General features: G+C 50.3%; 1 protein-coding gene across 1 annotated transcript in view; it reads right to left on the bottom strand.

The window, feature by feature from the left end:
• Window positions 1-23,936, bottom strand: part of pde1ca (phosphodiesterase 1C, calmodulin-dependent a) — a 60,319-nt gene that overhangs the window by 33,287 nt on the left and 3,096 nt on the right. The window contains exons 2-3 of the mRNA XM_084703348.1: window positions 21,537-21,587; window positions 20,883-21,048 (exon numbers count right to left, since the gene is read on the bottom strand). Coding sequence (XP_084559474.1) covers window positions 20,883-21,048; window positions 21,537-21,587 — 217 coding nt within the window. The remainder of the gene's footprint in view (window positions 1-20,882; window positions 21,049-21,536; window positions 21,588-23,936) is intronic.

Below are 23,936 nucleotides of genomic sequence, written 5' to 3'. Positions count from 1 at the left end.
TTGAGGTAACAGAGCTTACTTACTTCCACACCTTGCCCAAAACTACCTTTTTAAAAAGAGCGACACACACAAGTTCCGAATGATTAAACACGACATATGCAATCGAGGCTAGAGAACTGAACATGAAAAAAAAGGTAGAGATATATAAATACGGAACCATCTGTTCAGCGTTCTGCTGAGTGAGGTATCGTATTTATTACGCCCTGTGTGAAAAACAGATTGGCCGTGCCGGCGGGAGGGCGAGCGAGGTCCAGAAAGTCTCGGGCTTAGAGCTGCTTCCGAGCGGGCAGTTCGCCTTAATTACATCATCAGGGTAGGCCACACAGTCCGCTATCTCAACCCCCCGACCGTGTGAGTCGGAAGACTCTCAAATAGCATACTTCTTTCCATTTTCTTTTAGTACGTCGGTCTCCTGCGGCTTCCCAAGTAGGCCTTCTGCAGTGCGAATACAATTGGGACTTACTAACTACTCTTAAGTGCGCCTTGAACTTTGACCCTCTTGCTCATACATCTGTCACAGTTCCTGGCGCAACATGTTAACTTTGTTGAAAGAATGGTGCACAACCCCCCCACAGCTAACCTGAGACGCAACCAGAGGGCAACCAGAGGTTTGGTTACTTTGTCTGTAGTTCAGTTGATGTGATGTGGCTCATGCTGTGCTGAGGATTGTGGCTCTGGATAGCCAGAAAAGCCTCCTGGCTTGCAAACAATGCGACCGGATACAGTAGGCGTAAGACTCCATGTTTTTTTGACATACATTTGACATACTATGTATTGGGACACAGAAAATCCTTTTTCTGGCATGCTATATAGTATGGTAGTGTGGGTGTGGGGACACAGTGACCATCGTGGGCATAGGGATTGCAGGGTTGGGCGCATGTCGGAGAAGGTTGTTGTTACAACGTCTGTGCATTACCATTGCGATAGCTGTAGGGAGATTCTGGGGGAGTAGTCTCAGGTGATGAGGCTTGACTGGGCTATTAATAATGTCGGTTACACAAGGTGTTGATATGTGTGTTCCTGAGAGGGGAGATTTGAGAGGTGGGGGGGGGGGATGCAAACGTTAGCTGAGGACATTGAGTGGAGCAATGACGGACATGTTCTCGTAAGAATGTATGTGTGCGATAGATCAGTCAATCTCTCAGGTTTCTTTCCATAATTAAAGAGTCAGGTGGTGCTTGCACTGTCCGTGTATTGTACACATAAAGGTTAGGGTGATTGTGAGGGGTCGGGTTAGTAAGAGAGGACACAAAAGTTGTATGTACTATGTATATGTATATTCAAGCAATAGCTCATGACAGGCTGTGGTATGTGGCTATTATAGCACTGCCAGGGGCAATGTTCGACTAACACATGCGTAGTGATACTGAATTGTGCCAAGGAATTAGATAACTGCTGTGGTACATGGTGCATATATATTCCAGGGCTGTGAACCAATCAGATTGCTTTATTTCAGATGTCCGTTTTGTGTAGTCATGTCCTACAACGCATATGTACAATACAGTCAGTCGATCTGTCATCTACGTTCCTTCCTTCTTCTCCTCACCCTGCACCTGCCTGGCTTCAGGGCAGCCATTTTCCAGCAGTGACTTGTACTAAATGTCAGACATCTTTAAATGACATGTAATATTGAGACCCAAGTTGTGTCTGAGGCTTTGGGGTAATAATTCATCACTCAAGCATGACACCATCAAACCTGACAGGTTTCCCAGCTATGTCTCCCCTCTACAAGAACCAAAGTGTCAAAAGCAAAGCTCCCATAAGTCCATGGTTTCTTTAGCCTCAGTTCTGTTCAAGTGCACATCTGTGACATGCTATAGAGTATAGACAACGTCACATCGCACAATTGTTTGAACCTTTCAAGACAACATCTTATGAAGCCAAAGCTCAAAGCTCAAAGGCTTTCTTATCGCTAAGATGACTTGGACCAGAAAGACTATCATTTAACCACAATCTGCCGGTACTGCCAAATCAATAAACAAGATAATGGAGTGTGATCCAATCATTAAACACAAAGTAAAAAAAACAAACAACAATGTGAGCTCGGAACAAAAGCTTATTCCAGGACTCTCTCTCTCTCGTCCAACACTCAGAAAGAGAGAGAGAGAGAGAGAGAGAGAGACGAGGCACGACTCAGCTGCCTTCCGGCCAAGCAATTGCTAACCACCTGGAATGATGGGTAATCTGAGCCCGCAGCCAATCAATGGCTAAGTGATAATGCAATCAAGAGATGAGTCCAGATTGAAAAACTGGGAAGACTCAGACCGTATCAATCGATACTGGAGGGGAAGCCCGTTGGCTTTGAAGGAGACACTGACATCATCGCGTCGCAGATGTGCAGAGAGCCTGAGCTGGTCTGAATAGAACATATTATCTGAGAGAAGAACAGACAGTACCAAGTCTTTTCAAACTCGGGAACGACTGGTAACTTTCAAGCTTAGGTGAAAGCTATCTTCAAACCCCTTTCAAAAGGTACATTACAGCCTTTATTGGACCTTTCACAAGATGATGAACTGAAAGGTGGATCCACAGTTATCGAGCACGTAGCACAGAAGCTGCCTTTCCCCTTATCACTCCTGTACCAAGAACATGTGGAACCATAACAGTGTTGAAACATAGCTTCTGACAAGCCGGGACTATTTATCACAACATCATTCTGCCACAATACTACGTCGTAGTCTGTAAGTTTGAGCGTTTTCCCCCGCCCGCATGCGAGGAGTGACGTGAGCGAGCTACGCGCGGACAGACGCCCAGCTGTTTCACGTCACATTAGCCACAAGAGCAATGTTCTCACAAACATTCCTGAGTGGGCATCGTCGAGCTCACTTCTGCGTTACAAAACAACACACTCCAAAGCAGATTCTCTGCAGGACTGACCTGCTTCATGAAAATTTTTTGTTGCACATTTACAGTGAATGAATGTCAAGTAATATGTAAAAGTGTAGGTTCGATGTTCCATGCGTTCAAGTTTAATATCCCCAAAGCTGTTTAAATGCACACAAGGTTGTTTTGGTTAATAACTGTAACTGTTAAATGTGTTACAAAAATGGTTTTATGTTGCATGTCTTTGTCACACATTTCAAATCATCAGTGGTTGTACTGTACATCGGTTCCTGGCCTTAAAACTACATCCTATGATTTTGTATTGTCATCTAACATGACTGCTTCTTACTAGGCAAAGTGAAGTCAAGACACATCATTTAGATGTTGAACTAGCAGCAAAGTTCTAAATGAGAGTACTTCTGGGTTGGGCTATTGCCTCATAGGAGCTTTTAAAGGAAAATGCTTAAAGGAATCTCCCTCTGGCTCCTCTGGCTTATCTCTATGTTTATGCAGAAGTGATACTCTCAACCACCACTGACAATGTGACTCAACATTCCTCAGAAAAGGACAGTCATGTCTAAACAGTGTAAACTATTTTTTGCAAGTCATTGTCAACTTTTAATGGCTGCCTGAAGTTTGAGTGAATACTGCTCTGCCCGAGGACATTTTGAAGTGTTGATAAAATATTGGGAGAATATGCAAGGATTACTGACATCCTTTTCCAGCTAACCTCCCAAAAGAATGGAAATTCCCAAGCAAGGCCAGACAATCTAATTGCCCTCGTTTGGCAGGAAATCCACTCTTTTACTCTTTTGATGAACAGATGCTCTCTCCATCTATTTCTTTGTCGTTCTCTCTCTTTCAAACTCTCTCTCTCTCTTCCCCAGTTCAATATGCAAGTCCTGATGTATCGTCACTGTAGGACAGCCACACTTTAATCAAACACCACGACGCTCCAAATCTGACTCATCATATTCCCCATAGACAGCAGAGGAAATATCATTACGGTGATGACTCATTATGGAGATGAAGGTATGAGAGCATGTGTCAATTAGAGTGTTTGTGTGCGCGTGTTTGTGTGTGTGTGACAGTGACAGAGTGTGACCAAAAGTGTGCGAGTGGCAGTGTGAACATGAGAGGCAGGGCGGGAAAAAACTGTGAATGACCCCCACAGTGACCTCGGTGGCGGGCGCTAATTGCATGTGTTGAAACAGCCATCCCCAGACAATTAGATACACACACACACACAAACACACACAGCCACGCCAATGCACACACGCCCACCCACCCACCCACCCGCACGCACACATTCAAGCCAAACGGTGTTCCCGTTGTGGACTGAATGTGGTTTATCAGTCTCGGAGGTTGTGTTCGTCTCGTCCGCAGAGCGGGAGTGTGACTCAGTCCTTGGTTCCCTTGGCCTTTCCTTGTCCTTCCTGCCTGAGCTTGTCCCCTGGATCACACAAGACACACACACACACACACACACAAACCACTCCCTCCTGGGTGTTTCTATACATAACACAGCGGACCCCCCCCCCCCCCCCCCCCACACACACACACACACACACACCACCTCCCCCTCCCTTGGTACCAAGCCTTTGCAGAATGGTGTAAAAAGCTGTACTACCACACACACAACCCCCCACACACACAAACACACACACACATACACTCCTCTGGTAACCCACGCTCCAAGCCTCATCTATCCTCTGTAACCCCTTAGCCCCCAGCATCCGCGCGGCAAAACAAGAGCGAGATGGAGACAAGCTCAAAGGTTGAACGCTGCACATACACTGTTTACGTCTCATGGTTAGACACAGAGTCAATGCACTTCCTCTGTTTGGTGTCTGTGTAGTGTCTCGGACAGATTTTGGCTCGCTCTGGGCGTCCACGTGCACGTGTGTGTGTGAGAGAAAGAGAGAGAGAGACATAGAAAAAGAGAGAGAGAAAATGAGATGGAGAGAGAAAAGCATACAGGGATCAAGAGATACTGTAGATAGTGTGTTTGGGGATGGGGTTTATGGAACAGAGCATCGTCAAGGTTAGATGCTCCGTAGCCCCCTCCCCCCTCCCTCCCACACACACACACACACACACACACACACACACACACACACACACACACACACACACACACACACACACACACACACACACACTGTTCCCAGACCAGTGGAGCATGCTTACCTACTGCTATGCTAATGTAATAATAAATGAGTACCAGTCATGTAGTCCCTACATGCTCCAGTCCCTGTTTGCTCCCAAAGGTGTTTCCATGATTAAACAGTGATTACAGAATATTATTAAACACTCCTGAATAGATCCACCAAGCTGAAAGACTCTGATTCACTGAACAAGGAGGACTACAATAGCATATCAATTAGCATTAGCACCTGCATTAGCACAAAATCGCTCTCTCTTGTAGTACAAATCAGTGTTTAAAAAAAGGTTTTCTTACAAAGGTGAGGGCAGGGGCGTTGTTAGACATAAAACTCCACTGGGGCACAGGCCCCTATTCATATCCTTTTTTTTCTTTCAAGCTTGCTGCGCACAATGCAATACTGGGATATAGAAACTCCCCTTGCTTAACCCACTATACAACAGTTCAGGGACACAAGTTTGATATCAGCTTTGGCAGGGACATCAATAGTTAATGCGAGCGTGCACATTTTTTTGCATTCATTTGAGCGCAAATACAGTTTTTTTGAGCTTCATGTAATATTGTTTTTATGTTTTAGTCAAAATAAGATGATCGGTAGGCCTATCATTTAGAAACTATCTTTAGTTTAGTAATGTTTTCTTAGCCTACCTCAATTCTGACTCGTGTGCAGAGTCCGACACCTGGACTTCTGTGTGCTTGCTGCAGTGGCTATCTGGCAAGCTCAGAAGAACACGCGGACATAGAAATCTGCGTGCATCGGTTTGTGTTTTCGGTTCAACACTTTTACAAGCGTTGATTGGGATACTGCGTTTATTTTTTCCGGGATTATCAATCTAAGTGAATGCACTGACTAATAAAGTGAATTGTTAAAACTTTCGATTTTACTGGGACACAGCAGATTTATACAGGGGCACGTGCCCCAGTTAAAAGGGTCTAACGACGCCCCTCAATGAGGGTCTGAGGAAAGGAGAAACCGCAGAGATAAGACTTGAGTATGGTACTGGCTCTTTATTGTTTATTGTGGAGCTGGCCTTGTTCACAATGGGTTTCCATAAAAGGTTGTCCGTGACGTGACCACGGAAAATCGATGCAGTTCAGGTAGCTGGGACGTGTTGCCGCTGTGCTTGACCTGGGCTTACCTTTGTGACGTCTTCTTGTATTTCCTTCTGTGGGGAGAAAAGAAAGATGGTCGCATTAGTCTCTACATCCTCACTGATGATTCCAATCTGTGAAACGCTCGGATTAGAGACATGCAGCATATTAATCCATGGAAATGGTTGGTTCTGCTATAGAAGACTGACGTCACGATGACATCAGAAATCCACGTGTCGGGGATGACCATTCGCAAGGGCGCCTGTGATCTTTTGGTGGTCATCCAATCACGACCTTGCTGTACTCAGTATGATTGGGTATGTGTGTGTGTGTGCGCGCGCACGTGCGTGCCTTTCAATCTATCCGTCCGCGTTTTCGAGGAAAACTCTGGGTGTTTTCTCTGTGGGCTTGTTGTTTAATTCACAACGTGGACCCCAACCCATCACAAGCCCCGGAGCCTTTAAACAGGAACCATGCTGCAACTTTAATGTCTGCATGTCTATGGGGCTTCAGACTCTCCGCCTGCTGAACGCTGCCCAGAAGGCCGTAAAGACACGGTAATGGCCGTGCGAGACTTTATGGGCGTCAGGTGTGCGTGTGTTGTGCGTGCGTGCGTGCGCGTGTGTTTGCAGGTGAATAGTGAGTCGGAGTGGAAGCGAAGGCAGAGAGGCATTCACTCGAGGTAGGGATGGCCAGGACAGCGAGGCGATCAGGAGAGGTGAGGGTGTGTGTGTGGGGGGGGGGGGGGAGGGGGGAGGAGGGGGAGGAGGGGGAGGAGGGGGAGGGGGGAGGAGGGGAGGAGGGGGAGGAGGGGGAGGAGGGGGAGGGGACAGCAAGGCATTCAGGAGAGAATGGGAGGATGGTCGATCGTCGTCGTCGGTGAGGACTGGCGAGGCGGGCGCTCCCTGTGTTTATGGTGCCTGGGACACACGTACAACTGTGTCTAGTAGACGTGTGTGTTTGCGTCAAACTGTGTGTGCGTGTGTGTGCGTGTGGTCTCGTGTTACCCGAATGTCGGGTATGCTCTGGTGACCCCGGGGGCATTTTGACATGCTCACATTGCACATCATTTACAGTGGAGGATGAAGAGGGAATGTCGTCTAAAGCTACTGGATCAAAGCCGAGACGGGCTTTGCGAGTTCGTGTGCCGCGTTTAGTGTGCGTCCGCGTCGGAGCCTGTGTCTGCTCTCCTGTGTGCGCGGCTGCGCGCGCGTCTCTGTGTGTGTGTGATTTCCTGAGCAGCTGTCGTTAGCCGTCAAGTGAACCTGAGGTTGATTGGGCCTTTGGGCAGAAATGATCGTGTCATAAAACAAGACCGAACGGATGCCCTCCCTGACGCCACAACAACAGAGAAGACAGCAGACGCGGAACGGGCCGAGGGCTTTGAAGGGGTTGCCTTTCAGTTTGTTGGCAAAGTGAGTCTCGAATCACGTCCGCTGTTTTCGCATCTTGGTGCTAGTGCAGTGTAAGGGTGATTAACCGCCTGTAACGGTCAGCGTTCAACTGTTTGTTGACTGCCCTGCGTAACACCTCCGCAGCCTGTTCCGTGCGTGCGTGTGCGTGTGTCAGTGGATGTTCGTGTTTGCTGCTTTATGCTACATTAACCTGATTGCGGCATGAACTTTACCTCCAAATCATCTGATCAAGGCAATCGGGAATACACCCTCGGGCAATTACAACAGGATAAGCCTCAGAGTCAAGAAAGGGCAATGGAAATAAGGAAAAACAACATTCTGTCGTTGTATATGCACGTCCCCTTTCTCTGCCATGACTCTGTATTGCAGTCCTTCTGCTTCTCTGTTTTGTGTTTGTCAAGTTGACCCTCCGCCGGACACGCTTGAGAAGGAGCCGACTCTATGATTTGGAGGTGGACGTAGAAAGGTGCTTCTTTACCAGAACCAAGCATTACCGTGGTGGGTTGGAATCAGAATAGAGCACATTGTGAACAGATGAACACCGAGAAAGTATCCATCTCACACGACACTGTTGGATTTCAAACACAAACCACTCTCCTCACCACAACTGAGAGTTTGCATAGTATCTCACTAGTAGACTGTAAAGTCAAGATAGAGTCTCAAGATAGTCCAAACCCATAGAGATGAATCAATGACCACACGAAGAGAGCGACACAGCAGCCAAAAAGAGGGGTAAAGACACACAACAGAATCAAAACCAACAGGGAGAACATTCTAGTTTATGGTGGTCTTGTATACTTACAGCCCCCTGAGTCTGAGCCAGATCTTCTCGATCTGGTCCGGTTGTAGGTACTTCAGAGAGTTGCTCTCAAAATCCTCTATCTCCTTGGTGGGCGATTCCATGTCGAAGATATCTACCAGGCGAAAAGACATGAAGAGAAAAGTCCTTCCCTTTTGGGCCAGAGCCCACTTCGCAAGCTCGGCAGGAGAATTTCAAGTTGTTCTTCTCTTTTGTTCCCTGCGCCGGGACACTGTTTTCCCTCCCTGAGCCTGCTTGCCTTGATCCTCTCGCTGGCTTCCCCCCTATCCCATCTCTGTCAGTGTGACAGCTGGAGTGGGTCCTCGCATCCTCTCTCTCTCTCTCTCTCTCTCTCTCTCTCTCTCTCTCTCTCTCTCTCTCTCTCTCTCTCTCTCTCTCTCTCTCTCTCTCTCTCTCTCGCTGTCCCTCGCTCTCTGTGGGTCTGCTGGCGGAGCTGCGCGAGGAGGCTCCGGTCCTGTGCAGATCTGCGCTCTCTCACACTCGAGACCTCCGCTGTCTCTCCTCCGGAACGCTCCGGCACTCAGCGACTCAGGTACGCACTGAGCGCGTGCAGCAAAGAGGGAGAGTGGGGGCTGGGGCTGGGGGGGGGGGGGGGTTGGGCAGTCCACGCTCCACCTCTCTAATATCAGACAGGGGGAGTGACGAAGGGTAGAGGGGGGATTTGCCAGCGTCGTCAGACAGAGCATCAAACAGAGGCTGTTTGTCTACTGGAGCTAGAGCTAATGTTACAGAGAGAGAGAGAGACAGAGAGAGAGAGAGAGAGAGAGAGAGAGAGAGAGTGAGAGAGAGAGAGAGAGAGAGGAAGGAAGAGAAAGAGGGAGAGAGAGAGGAAGGAAGAGAAAGAGAAAGAGGGAGAGAGAGAGAGAGAGAGAGAGAGAGAGAGAGAGAGAGAGAGAGAGAGAGAGAGAGAGAGAGAGAGAGAAAGACAGAGAAAGACAGAGAAAGACAGAGAAAGACAGAGAAAGACAGAGAAAGACAGAGAAAGACAGAGAAAGACAGAGAAACAGAAAAGGAGTGAAAAGGTGAAAAGGAGAAAGACAGAAAGAAACGCCAAACCCCCAGTCAAAACAGATTCCTGCGACCATCTGTAGGCTGTTAGCAGAGGCGGACTAGACCCACAGTTTCAGCACACCCATTTTGAGCCTTGTTACAGTCAACAATGTCGAGCTGAATCGAGAAAACCGCTTCCAGAGATACAGAGGGTCATCATCAGAGGGATAGAGAGAGACAGACAGACAGAGCCACCCAGAAAGAGAAGGGGAAGAGAGACAGAGAGAGAGACAGCGGGAGAGAGGAAGCACGAGAGAGAGAGAACGAGAGCCAAGGAGGGGATCGTACGGTAATGTGAATCCAAGATTGTGAATGATTTCCAAACAGATGGTACAGTCTGAAGAGCACGGATGAGCCTGACCCCACGCTGCAAAAGAGCAGGCGGGCGCACACACACACACACATTCGGTCTCACGCACCCTAAGAATGACTGACAGTTATTTCAACGGCTCAAGAACCCCCCCCCCCCCCCCTCCGACATCATTCAAATCCAATGAGTTGCAGCTGCCTTCATCTGACAGGTTGGACTTTGGACTGAGATGTTGCAACTGAGACAACCCGCCCCGTACCCCCCCAACACCCCCACCCGCCCAGCCTACCGCCTGCCCCCCCGCCCCCCCTCGCACGACTCGGGGAGGGGGGGGGGGAACAAAGCCCGGCGTGGCCTTCATCAACGCAGGCAACCATGCTGCTCACGGAGCTCATCTGCAAAGAAAACACGAATGAGGCTCGATTTCCATCTGCTTCCGAATCCGACTGTTGGACTGCATCAGGCCCTCGCCTGAGCTGCCTGCTGTGTAGAGGGGGACGTGCTCTTCTTGACATCAGATAGGGCGGCTGCATTGTCACGCCGGGGTCCCATTATCAGAAGGGATGAAGACGGGCGCTCGTAATGAGTCTCCGCGTCGGAGAGCAGAGAGGCACGCCAAGGCGGCCATTGTGTTGTGACAGAGGCGCTGGCAGGAAATTGGAAGGTCGTTATCATCTCGGTTCTGAGCCTTTTGCTTTGCTCATCAACAGGTCTGAAGACGAGCAAAATGAAACCTCAGGCTTTTCTGACTGCAGGTTGCTGAAAGGTGAGGTACGGTGTCGGATCGTGAGCTGGCTTTAGTGGAAGGAACGGCGGCCATCTTGGACAGGTGTCCGATGCTGTGGACATTTCTGGCCACTCAGCCTTTGAGGAGTGGAGTAACAAATATGTGAGCGTTTGAAAGTGGGCGCAACAGTGTAAAGTTGCATATTTGTGATTTGAACATTCGAATTGAATATTTAATATTGAACTGACTCAGCTAAGGATTAAGACTAACCGAGATACAATCTTTACAAAATTGTGCTGCTGAAAAAAAGACTGGAATCAGTTTTTCCGATGCCACACCAACAGCCGGCTGTTCTCCTAAACTCTAGAGTTTGGTGAGAATCCAAACTACTGTCTTCCAAAAAGTCCAACCCAATCGCACAAATGGTTGTCAGCGGGAGAAGTACATTTTGAACAGAGGCCAAAAGAAAGAAAAGAGAACTATGGTTTTGTGCCACAGTCTCACATCAAACATCTGTTTCTCCCCAACCCTTTCAATTACCTGCAGGGAGAGGGGTAACACCAAGAGCTGTCTCAAAAAGACCACTGCTCTCTTTTTCTCTCTCCATTCCTGTCTGTCCCTTTCAAGTGCTGAAAGACATTATTCCATCCCCTCCTCCCTCCCCTCCACATTCTCCCTCACCACCTTTCTCCCTCATGCCATCAGCCACCCCCTCTCCTCTCCTCTCCTCTCCTCTCCTCTCCTCTCCTCTCCTCTCCTCTCCTCTCCTCTCCTCTCCTCTCCTCTCCTCTCCTCTCCTCTCCTCTCCTCTCCTCTCCTCTCCTCTCCTCTCCTCTCCTCTCCTCTCCTCTCCTCTCCTCTCCCCTCCCTCCCTCCCTCCCTCCCTCCCTCCCTCCCTCCACTCCCTCCCTCCGCTCTCCCTTCCTCCCTCTTTCATCCTTTGGCGCAACGACGGCGCTGGGCACTTGAAAGGAAGCTCAAGCTCTCTGCGGGGAGGAAGGAACAGTGTGACACCCAGGCAGGGGAGGCCCAGCCCCACCGGGATTAGAGGAGTCTGGGATACGATGGCGCCGAGGAGACCATAGATGGGGACTACTGGGTGAAGGTGAGAGGAGGAGGGGGTGGGGGCCAATGATTCCTTGCTTTTGGCCCGTGGGATTTGAAACAAAAGACCTAACAAGTGTTAGGGTTAGGTTGTTTGTGTGTGTGTGTGTGTGTGTGTGCATTCCAGACAAACGTTATACCTTTACACCTTCTCCTCACAGACCGTGTACCGTGCTTTCGAATGTGTGCGTCCGTCCGCCAGAGACCGCGTAGCCGCAGACGTCTGAGCGTGTCCGCCAAATGGGCTGCTCCCCGGCGAATCGATGGAAATGAGATTCCTAACTGTCGACTAAGTAGCGAGCAATTCAATGAACAGCTGGAGATGTCGGGGCGTGTTTTGACAGCAGCCTGGATGGATGGTGTCTGACAGCGTCAGGGATCCCCAGCAGAGAGAGGGGCTGCTGGGATGTGACAACCGCAGACCTCACCCCCACCCCCCCACGCCTCCATCTAAAAGGCATTACACCCCCGGGACAGCCACTTTGTTTTCGTCGCCATAGAAAAAGAGGATTCATGCTCGCTTCTGTTTGGATCATGCTCCGTCTGTATTTTGGCGGCGGCCCGTTGTCGGGGCGATGGGGCGGGGGGGGCTCGCTCACGACGTCAGTGTGTTTGGATGACTGTTTATTTTCAGGTTTGGGAAACCTAGCGCTACTAGCATTCGCGTCCTGTGAGCTTTAGCCATGAAGCTGTCTGCCAACACCAACAAGCCGACATCTACACATGAACACAGAAACAGTTGCTACTTTCCTCATTTTGTTTCCTGGTTCGTTCGCCGTGTATGTGACCCTTCCTGTCTGAGGTTTTCGCAATGAGTTGCAGTCAGTACGTGATTGAAAAGTCTTTCCAAAATCTTTGATGAATGAGTTCGAGGGAACTCACACGGACAATCACGAGGACTCACGAGTCAAAGTATCCTGTCACGTTGATCTCACTCCTGAAAAACGCTCCTAACATTTCGGAAGGGTGTGTCTTTATGTCAAACCAACACGGCACAGGAGCCACCGTAGACTCGGCAGTGGAAAAGTGAAAAGGAAGATGGAGTGGACAAGCTCATTACCCACATCCACGCTCATCCATTATTGAAATTTTAATCCTGCTCAGGCTGAGGCCTTCACAGTTCGAGCGCGCCAGGTTCAAATGTCTGGAGGGGGGCGAGTGACACCGAATAAAGGTTCCCCCCTCCCACCCCCCTCGTTCAGTGAATGGACCGGCTCCCCCGGGGCCCTCGTACAGTTACGGCGGAGGAGGAAAGCAGAGACTCTCAGAGGGGGGGTGGGGGGGATGCGTCATGCGGGCGAAAGGACAAACAATGCAGGAGGATGACAGGACAATGGTATCACTTACGGGGTGATTAATTGGTTTAACCTCGACGAGAGCCATTGTGAAGGGAGAGATTTATCGAGCCACTGACCCCAGCCCCCAGCCCCCAACCCCCAGCCCCCAGCTCCCAGCCCCCAGCCCCCAGCCCCCCGCCCCCCGCCCCCAGCCCCCAGCCCCAGCCCCAGCCCCCAGCCCCAGCCCCAGCCCCCAGCCCCCAGCCCCAGCCCCCAGCCCCCCGCCCCCCGCCCCAGCCCCCAGCCCCCCGCCCCAGCCCCAGCCCCCAGCCCAACCCATAGAGCCCCCCCCCCCATCGCCAGGTCATCAGTCATCACACAGGCCCAACTGGTAAGCGTTGGGTTCAGTTGCGGAGCTTCAGTGGTGCATGGGTGGTTGTGTCCAAGTCGCAGCCAAAGGACACTTGCTGCATTTCCGCCATTTGATCGAATGTGGCAAGCCTGAAATCAAGACAGTGAGAGAACAGAAAAATCCAAATGTGTGTGTGTGTGTACGTGCACGTGAACATGCCCTTATGGATAACGTTAGATCAAATAGCAATGAACATATAACAGCTACACACAGCTACCAAACTAACCTTCAAATGCCAGACTGTCGACATCCATTCATGCCATACATCTGTATACGCAGGCACAGACGCGCGCAAAAATAAACACGTGCTGCTATTTCTTCCGCGGAATTAGCCAGGTGTTAGAGACGGCCCCCATCTCGTTAGCAAGGTGAAGTAAAGGAGGTCCCATTTACATAGTCATGCTAATGAGCCGGCGGGCCTCTCCACTGTCTCGTTCAACGAGTCGCCTCATAAACTGGCATGCACATGTGTGTGTGTGAGAGAGAGAGTTGGGGAGAGGAAGGGAGCGGAGCGTGAGAGAGAGGGAAGGAGAAACCGACGGGGGCGGGCGAGGAAGAGAGGGAGAGCTGGGAACCAGCAGAAAGGAACGAGAGAAAGAGCGACAGAGAGAGAGACACAGAGAGAGAGAGAGAGAGAGAGAGAGAGAGAGAGAGAGAGAGAGAGAGAGAGAGAGAGAGAGAGAGAGAGAGAGAGAGAGAGAGAGAGAGAGAGAGAGAGAGAGAGCTAATGACTGATTATCCAAAGCTTCTTCTAAACATCCTGCCGTTGACAACACCGTGTTGGCGGCTCCACCGCAGCAGTGGTAGATAAGGAGTCCGATTGGCCGCTCCCTCCATTCCGTGTCAGATCTGCGTCCCTGCCTCCCTCCGGGAGCTTAGCACATTGATTTCTGATTTCCAGCCCCTCCTGGTGAGAGAAAAACTGCCTTTGAAGGCTGTTGCGAACACGCGCGCACACACACGCGCGCACGCGCCCAGATACACACACACACAGTTGTTATCAGAGGCAATCAAAAAGACACTGCTTCCAGGGATAAATTGGAGGTGAAAGGTCAGACAATATCCATTAACCTGGCCTGGTCCTATCCACCAATCAGCTCATGGTATCAACAGGGAACCCATGTCTGGGTAGAGTTGTGGTGGTCCAATCATTCTCAACCTGCCTCAGACCCCATCAATGTCCTCCAAGCCAGCTGTTCCTGTCTGAGGTACAAAATGGCGGAAGCTGGAGAAGGCTCATCTAAACGCTATTGAAATGATGGCGTCACCGTGACAACGTCACCCAACCTCGGCTCGCCACGCCCTCAGCGTCCTGAGAGAGGATGTGCTTCATCTGCCACAAGGTCAAGTCCTCGGAAAACACACACACACACACACACACACACACACACGTAGACTACATTATAAATGCTGGATGCTTGTCTAATGAGAATTACACATGTTCACCTCCATCATCCTCCACCATCCCCACACACTTACTGTAATTATCCTCCAGCTGTGTTGAGAGGCAGAGTGTGATTTGGAACAAATTCCTGATTGGCCAAGCGGTTAACAATCCCCAATACGCAATCCAATCCATGTTATGCAGGTTTGCGTTGGTGCACGCCTTAACCAACTCAAATACATCTGAGGTGGTAGCGTGTGTGAGTTTCATTCCAGCCCCCCCCCCCACCCCCCCACCCCACCCCACCCCCCCCGATGACACGGGTTCACTTCAAAGTCCACTCAAAGCCCCTTCCGCCGCACCATCAACAAGTCTTTCAGCTCTCGCTTGTGGATAATACGCCGCTTAAATGAAAGTGCAGCCAGCACGCACGCACGCACGCACACACTGCCTGTGCGTGTCTCTCTCTCTCCCTCCCTCGGGGGGTCCCAGAGGTTAGTCACGACCACACGGTTCTATTTACCAACAGCGGTGTGTCGTGCGGCCGTGCGGGCGGCTTTCGCCCCGCCCCCTTGGAGCCGAGCCCTTGAACCCTGCCGCCTCTCTCTCCCGGGCCGACAGCACTCAGCCAGAAAATTAGGTTTCTCCCCGGAAATCGGCCTCCGAGCCCCGCCAGCTTATTGACATGGAGGAAAGGTCCGGAGAAGCGACGGACGGAGGGGATGAAAGGGAGGGGGAGGGGGTCGACGGTGGGACGGAGGGAGGGGGGCAGGGAGATGGGAAGAGAGACGTGGTAAAAGGGAGACAGAGGGAGGGAGGGAGAGAGCAGAGTGAGAGAAAGGGCGAGAGAGTTATCTAAAGGAAAGGCTTGGGGGCATGAAGTGAGTGGCACAATAGCAATCCACCTGTATGCACACACAACACCATACGCACACAATACGCAAACACACACACAAAGCAAAGATGTGGATTGCCGGCGGATGAGGGAACAGGTTTTGCAAAGGTCAATTCAACCCCGAGTGTGTGCGCGCGTGCATCTCGCTGGGTGTGCGTTTGTGTGAGTGAACATTCGTAGCCACAGAAGGGAAGTGAATCCCTCCGTAATGGTCTATCTGTGAGCAGAGTGTGTGTCTGTGTGTGCGTGTGGGGGGGGGGGGGGGGGTCTACAGGAGAGGGAGTCAGAAGATGGCTCACTGACAGAGAGAACTCTCCACAGGTAATAATTCCATTCCCAGAGAGATAGAGATCTCCCACCAAAGAGACACCGTCACATTTACATCAGAGACAGGGAAAGTCATCTGGCGGAGTGTGAACGCTGGCCGTTCGGGGCGTCTGCAGGGATTGGAGTGCTTTTCTCTCAGCCCTTCCCGATTTTCTTTTCTCCGGGATACGCCGCCATGAAAATGTCATCTGTGAATCGCTGTGGCGTCAAATGGCATGCAAATGCATCTCTGCAAGGCCCAGAGAGAAAGAAACAGAGATGGATTGAGAGGGAGAACGAGAGAGACACAGAGATGGAGGGGAAGAGATAGAAAACCCCCCCAGATAGATGGACAGAGAGAAAGGGAGATGGACAGAGATAGAGAAAGCAAAAGAAACACAGGGAAAGAAAGACAGACAGAGAGAGAGAGAGACAGAGAGAGAGAGAGGGAAAGAAAGAGAGAGAGAGAGAGAGAGAGAGAGAGAGAGAGAGAGAGAGAATGACAGGGGGATAGGGGGAGAAGGGTGGCCCTCCACGGATACTACACAGAGACCCGGAACTGTGAGTCAGGTACCATGACTCCTACTGTTGCTTTAGACCTCAATGATCCCCAAACAACGAAACCCAAAACAGACAAACTGCTGCAACATTTGAACCGCAGAGGGATACATCCCGCGTCACAGGAAAACATCCCCGCGCCACCACAGAAACAGACTGTGTGAAATCATTGGAAGCCCTGGAAAAGGCTGGATGCTTCCGTGTCTGGCTTAGCATCCTTCTCCTGCTCCTCCCCCACAACCCCCCCCCCCTCTCCCCCCCCCCCCCCCCCCCCTCCCATCTTCTGAAAGCTAAAGTCACCTTAGAGCGATTTAACGCTCGATCCCAGTGTGACCATCGCCAACCTCATCAACGAGGTTGACGAGGTTCCTTTTCCTTGTACCTCCCCCCTGCCCCCCCCCCTTCCCTCCTCTCTTCCTCTCCTCCTTTCCGCCTCTCTCCTCCGCCCTCGTTTGCTCAGCTGTCCGTCACAGATTCAGTCCCGTCTGTCAAATTGACCGTGGGAAATCCCCACCCGTCAATCAGCAAACTCGATGCTGTCCCTCTCTCACACACACACATACACTCATGCATTCACGCACACTTCCAGTAGGCATGGCGTTGCTATCCTTATGGATTACTGATGGCCCTTCCTGTCATGGTTCGTCTAAGGTTACTATGGCCTGCATCACAACACGGCAACACAAACTTACAGTATAGACCACTGTTTGTGTCCATTCATCAGAACGTTTTCCAGTGACTTCTTGCATGAATGACATTGTACAGCGCTAGGACACACTCTCCATCAATGTGTTATGAAAATCGACTATTCATGCTTACATGGGAGTCGTCTCACCACATATCAGCTAAGGAGAAGGATGCACTAACAATTAGATATACTATTGTAATTGTAATTCAATTATGCATTATTTGCAGTCAAGTTCTTTAACCACTGAGCTCCACCCTCCCTTATATAGACATTGTATGCTGAAGATCCCCAGAATCAAGTTCTGCTAGAGAGATGAGACAGGAGAGATAAGAAGGGAGACCCTTGGGTCAGAGGGTGATTGTGTTGTCGGCTGTCTGACCGAGCCTCAGACCGTGACCACTTCCTGTTATGAGTGACCACATCCTGACCTTCTAGAAGGACCCATCTGCTCTTAGCCCTTCACTCACCCTGTCCCCATGGACCCCTGAAAGAGCCTGTTGGCCTTTTGACTGCTGTGTCTGTGAAGTCCCCAAACCATACCTTACTTTCCCTCTCCTCTCCTCCTCTCCTTTCTTCTCCTCCTCTTCTTTTCTTTCCTCTCCTCTCAGCTTTCCTTCTCTGCTCCTCCTTTCCCTTCCTCACCTCTCCTCCTCTCCTCCCCTCCTCTCCATCTCTCTACTCTCCTCGCCCCCTCCACCTCAACCAGGGCTGTCGGCTGACGTTCTGACACCTCCTCATCCTGCAGGCTGTTAGAGAACAGCTGCTTCGTCCCCACTGAGGTGACCTTTCCACTGGTGGGCTCCGAGCTCTCAGCCTCTCATCATGGAGATAGTGTGTGTGTGTGTGTGCGAGTGCTGCAGTTCAGTCTGCACAGACGGCGTCGAAAGCACCCGTTCATAAAACAGCTTCTGACAGCGGGAGGTCGAGCCAAGTCATGTCATGTCACTCGCGAGACATTTAGGAGACCAAGCCCGATTCATCACGAGCGCTGATTACATCGACCTCGACGGATGTGGGAACGCCGGTGGTTTGGGATGGGAGGGGGCTGCGTACGCAAGGGCGGCAAGAGAACAGGGAAGGCGGGTTGCTCCACAGAGTACCGCGTGCAGTCATGTGCAGGACGGGGAGCCGACGTTCCCAACAGCGAGCCCGGTTGGCCCTGACGTTAGCCACGCCCCCCCTCGCCACCGCCACCCGGCTATGGCGCGTGGGTCGCCACAGAAACAACAGTTCCTCGGAGCCACGACGGCTGCTTGTGGCCGCCACCCTCCTCCCGAGCCCTTCTCTCGCGCACCTCTACCCCCCCTTCCCCGCCCGCCCCTCAGTTTATGCCATATTCCCTTGTTCATTTGCTCCAGTCATCCCTTTTCATCTCACCCATCTCTCCCCCCCCCCCCCCCCGTCACTCACCCTTGGCAGGGCCGACCCCAAAGCACGCGCGGCCACAGTTCATTTCCGTCTACGCGCCCCGCGTTCCCCTCCATCTCTCCATCCCCCGATCCCTCCACGCCTCCACACCTCGGGCTCCCTGTCCCCTCCTCACCTCGAGCACTCCACTTCACCATCCTTCCATCTCTCCGTCTCGGCCCTCTGTCCCTCCGCGCCTCCATCCCTCCATCTCTCTGTCCCTCCATCCCTCCATCTCTCTGTCCCTCCATCCCTCCATCTCTCTGTCCCTCCATCCCTCCATCTCTCTGTCCCTCCACGCCTCCGTCCCTTCATCAGTCAATCCTGCTATCTCTGTCACCTCTTATCCTGTGTCCCCCCCCCCTCTCCTCTCCTCCCCCTCTCCCCTCCAAAACGCCTCGGCGATCATCCATCCTTCACCCTCCCCCCTCCCCCTTCATCTTTCCCCCCTCCCTCCCCCACAGCGAGCTGCTGCCAGAGCAACGTGCCCCTGTGCCAGCCGCCCGGACGATCCCAGTGTCGTCAATAAAAGCGATAATAGAGCATTAGGGGATCCTGTGGAGAGCTGTTTACAGTGGTATTTATAGATACCAATGGGGGTGTGTGTGTTTGCGTGTGTGTGTGTCTCAGCGATATCGTAGTTACTTGCATTGACGTCAGAGGTCATTTGGCAGGAAGGCCCGGACAGTGCCTGCTGTATCAACTCCTTTATTGGCTCATATTGTTTGATTGATAGCCAGCTGGCCAATGAGAAGCAGATGTATTTACTTCCTCAATAATGTTTTGTGGAGAGACTGGCAATCATGACTGTTTGCATGTGTGCGTGTGCATGAAAGACATTGGTAACTTATAACCTTTTTAAGCTAAAATAAAAATAAATAAAAGTAACTTTTTAAATCTTAAAGCACTTTGACACCTAATAAATTTGGCTGAAGAAACCATCAACTTCTCTGCTACATACCATGGATAATATGACCACTCCTAAAATGCATACATGTATCAAAATGATTTCAAGCTGAGACTGAATAATTATGCTTGATATGAAAAGAGTATTTTTTCCCCTTTGTTTTGAATGAAAAATCTGATGGGAATAATACCAGCTGTGACAGCTATTTCGCTATTGACATATCTCTGTCTGAAAGCACTGTGATATTCTAAGTGTTATGGATTATGGCACACAAGAGACACAAAGAGAGAGAGAGAGAGAGAGGGAGAGAGAAAGAAAGAAAGAAAGAAAGAAAGAAAGAAAGAAAGAAAGAAAGAGAGAGGGAAGAGTTAGTGAGAGGACAATACCAACAGTAATGGCCCCAAAGTATTCTACCATTATGCATTTTGCTCTTAGCACACAACACACTCCAAGTGTTTCATTGAAGTCTGTAGAGTTGTCACCAAGGAATTTAAAAGTAACGAAACAAATACAAAATATCCATAATCACCTTTAGCTCAGCTATAAGGATACTACATGTGACACTCTGATAATTATTGCACGTCACAAAAATACAATTTTCTTTTGGGCTTCTCCAAACACACATACACACACGCTCACACACACGTCATCATATCAACGGCAGACACCATCTTCCTCAGATATGAATGGCTGGATAGTTTACCTTCAGGGATACACTAGCTGTAACACTGGAAGAAACACTTGCAAACCTCTAGATCTCCATGGAAGCGTTATTTCTATTATTCTTTTTTTGTTTTTAGCAGGGCTAGAACAACACTTATAAGAATAGACCAGCGTTCACCAACTCAGGGTCAATAGATGTTTTGCGACTCGAACACGAATCAAGTGAATTTGGGATTCATTTATTTTTATCCTCAAGTGAGGGCTCCGGCAACACGCAGCTACATATTTATTACAAAATTCAACCATCGATCTGATCAATTAGGTCCAATCAGGGAGCCATCAGCTAACCAATCACAGCTGCCGCTACCACGCAGCTTTGAGGTATGCATCAGACCAGTTCAAACACATGGGAGGGAACCGAGTGGATATTCTGTGTTCTAGGTGTGTAAGTGTGTGTTTAAGTGTGTGTGATTGTGTTTGTGCGTGAGAGAGATAGCAGAGAGATTGAGATTGTGAAGCTCTGTCGGTCGGTGTGTGTGTGTGAGAGAGAGAGAGAGAGAGAGAGAGATAGTAGAGATTGTGAAACTATGTGTGTGTGTGTGTTAGAGAGAGAGAGAGAGAGAGAGAGAGAGAGAGAGAGAGAGAGAGAGAGAGAGAGAGAGAGAGTATGAGAGAGAGAGACAGAGAGAGAGAGAGACAGAGAGAGAGAGAGCGAGAGAGAGAGAGAGAGAGAGAGAGAGAGAGAGAGAGAGAGAGAGAGCGAGAGAGAGAGTGAGAGCGAGAGAGAGAGAGAGAGCGAGGGAGAGTGAGAGAGAGAGACATTGAGAAGGTGAAGGTGAAGGTGAATGTGTGCAGTATGTTTCCTCCCTCATGTCCAGACCTGATGGCGGTCTTCTCCATGGCGTCTGGTCCCTCTACAGGTGGAAGCTCATCCGCCAGGATCTCCTCAGGGCTGCGGGGGTCGATGACGATGCCTCTCTTGTCCTTATCCTTGATCCCGATCCCTGCCGTGATGGCGTTCCACAAGGCATTCTGGGATTTGGAGCCTAAACAATAATAAAACGCACCAATCTTTTAGCACTTTGTTTAACCAGGCTAGGTTACGTTATTTCAAAGCCAAGATTCAAAAATTTAAATCTGTGGACGTATGTCTGTGTTTGATACAAAGGACTCTGTAATGGTCACATCACATGATACACTCAAGTTGACCTTCGCAACAAACACGACCAATGTGGTTTGCAATCATTGGGTGTCTGTCGCCCCCTACTGTTTAGTTATTGACCTGCATACATAGTTCCTATAAAAGTGGTGGCCAGGACAGCCCACAAAAAATCACAGTTGAAAAGCCTGTCTGGACCTGGGTCGAAATAGTCTTATATTTGAGATATGATTCATCGAAGCTGTTGGTCCATATGATTGACTCCTGGGTCGAGGCGTATGTTGCATGTCGTTCATCGACAGGTGTGAATGTGGCTTTGAGTGAAGAGCGTGATGAGTGAGAGTGGGTGTGAGAGAGCTTGATGAGGCGACTCACGTGAAAAGCGAGTCAGCGGCCGAGCGTTACTTTCTCCAGCCTCATTGGCCACTGTGAAGGAAGAGAGAGAGAGAGAGAGAGAGAGAGAGAGAGAGAGAGAGAGAGAGAGAGAGAGAGAGAGAGAGAGAGAGAGAGGGAGAGAGAGAGAGAGAGAGAGAGAGAGAGAGGGAGAGAGAGAGGGAGAGAGAGAGAGAGAGGGAGAGAGAGAGACAGAGAGAGAGAGAGAGAGAGAGAGAGAGAGACAGAGAGAGAGAGGGAGAGAGAGGGGGTCAGATACGTTTAATGTGAAAGGGGTGAGAAGGAAAACGGTCTGCCTCCATGTTGGTTTCTGCCTCTCCAACTCAGTCACCCCCTCTTGGATCTGCCTCTACCTCTCGCCTCTGTCACTGCCTCTATGTTGGCCTCTGCCTCTGTCTTTGTCTCTGTCTACCTGTCTCCAGGGTATGAATGACGGGGGGGGTTGAGGGGGTCTGACCCCCCTAATTAAAACTTGGATCCCCCCCAAAAGAGGTCAAAACAACTGGTCTGGGGGGTCCATACATGCCCTGGAGAAGAAGTTGACCCCCCCGATTGTCGTATAATCCGCACTCTGCCTGTCTCTGCCTTTGGCTCGGCCTGCTTTGGCCTCGGCCTCTTCCTCTGTCTGTCTTTGCCTCTGTCTGTCACTCCCCAACAAACAAACATGACCATGCTCTCAATCCATCTCCCAAATGGTCTTGATCCAACACAACAGGGGTCACCGGGGATCCATTCCCTTCCTGTGACTCCGACCCTGCGTCGGGCCTCAAGGCCTGGGAGCTTTATGTCCATCCCAGCGTCCTTCCCACCCGGCTGGGGACTGAGGGTTTCAGTCACAAGGTCACTGACGGTGCTGTCCCGATCACCTACACGGGGATGGACGCACTTTCCGTCTCTCTCTCTCGAGATTTGGGGAAGATGAAACAATCCACACACACACATACTCTCTTTCACACACACATACGCACACACACGTAAAAACACATTTACTCAGCTGCCATGTCTAATACTGTAGCTCCCCCTACTGTCTGTGAGGGTTTCTGCTGTCAAGTACTTAACTGAAGCACCACTGTACCATCAAAAAAATACCACACTGAAGCTGCACTGTACTATAAAATAAATACCCTACTGAAACAGCTTTGTACTATAAAATAAATAGCATACTGAAACAGCTCTGTACTATAAGATCAATACTCGACTGAAACAGCTCTGTACTATAAAATAAATACCCTACTGAAACAGCTCTGTACTATTAAAAAAATACTCCAATGAAACAACACTGTACTATAAAATAAATAATCCATTGAAACGGCACGGTATAATAAAAACGAAAATAACTGTCAGGCCAGTCGATTACAAAATTATTGTAGCCCTATTAGGGAACCCAGTTAGGATTACTCTTCAACATGAATCATTTTACTGCTTCAAAAGCCTGTTTGTGGGATTTAATTTGTCACTCTCATATTATCTCAGTTGCCTAGATACCTGTGAGTCTCTATGCCCTTGGCAGATCTACTCTGAAGCCTCAGTCAGCCCATCACAAATCGCTCTGTTTAAGGTAGCAAACAGCATCCAGGAGAGCCAAACAACCTGGCAGAGATGTTGAACAGATGTCTCCACTGAGGTTAGAGAGCCTCACCAGATAAGTGGTGTTTATAGTGTGGGAGGCACATAAACACTCACACACGTGTAAATACACACACAGAGACACACACATAAACAAAGCCACACACATGCAGTCATCCGTAGTGTGCACGCTTTTCAACACCTACAAAAAAGTCAAACACAGCACAACATCGGCTCCACAATATCACTATCAATCTAGCCGGTCCAAACGGTACCATTGCTTGTGTTCTAGCCTCAGCAAAGCAATTCTACAGACAGAACAAATGAACGCATAAGAACAGAAGTACGCACCTCTCTCTGAGACTGTGTGCATTGTGACTGGGGTGAGGATGGCCCGCTACGGCGGAGTTGTGTTTGGATCGCTCTGGGGAGATTACAGCCCTTACGAGGAGGCTTGGGGTAACCATGGCGCTGAGATTCTCTGCCCCACTGATGACCATTACTCACAGAACTGATGTCCACTCACATCACTCAGACAGAAAAGGGAGGAAGGGAGGGAGAGTAGAGAAAGAGAGTAAAAAGGGCGGGTAATGGGGGGGTGAGAGGTGGAGGGAGGGAGGGAGGGGGGAGGGAGGGGGGAGGGGGGAGGGGGGAGGGGGGAGAGGGGGGGAGGGAGGGAGGGAGGGAGGGAGGGAGGGAGGGAGGGAGGGAGGGAGGGAGGGGGGGGAGGGGGGAGGGAGGGAGGGAGGGAGGGAGGGAGGGAGGGAGGGAGGGAGGGAGGGAGGGAGGGAGGGAGGGAGGGAGGGAGGGAGGGAG

The sequence above is a fragment of the Hypomesus nipponensis genome, chromosome 8, assembly GCF_054491055.1.
Source record: "Hypomesus nipponensis isolate SF chromosome 8, ASM5449105v1, whole genome shotgun sequence".
Lineage (NCBI taxonomy): Eukaryota > Metazoa > Chordata > Actinopteri > Osmeriformes > Osmeridae > Hypomesus > Hypomesus nipponensis.
Note: the sequence above shows the minus strand (reverse complement) of the source record. Positions and strands in the feature narration are given on the sequence as shown.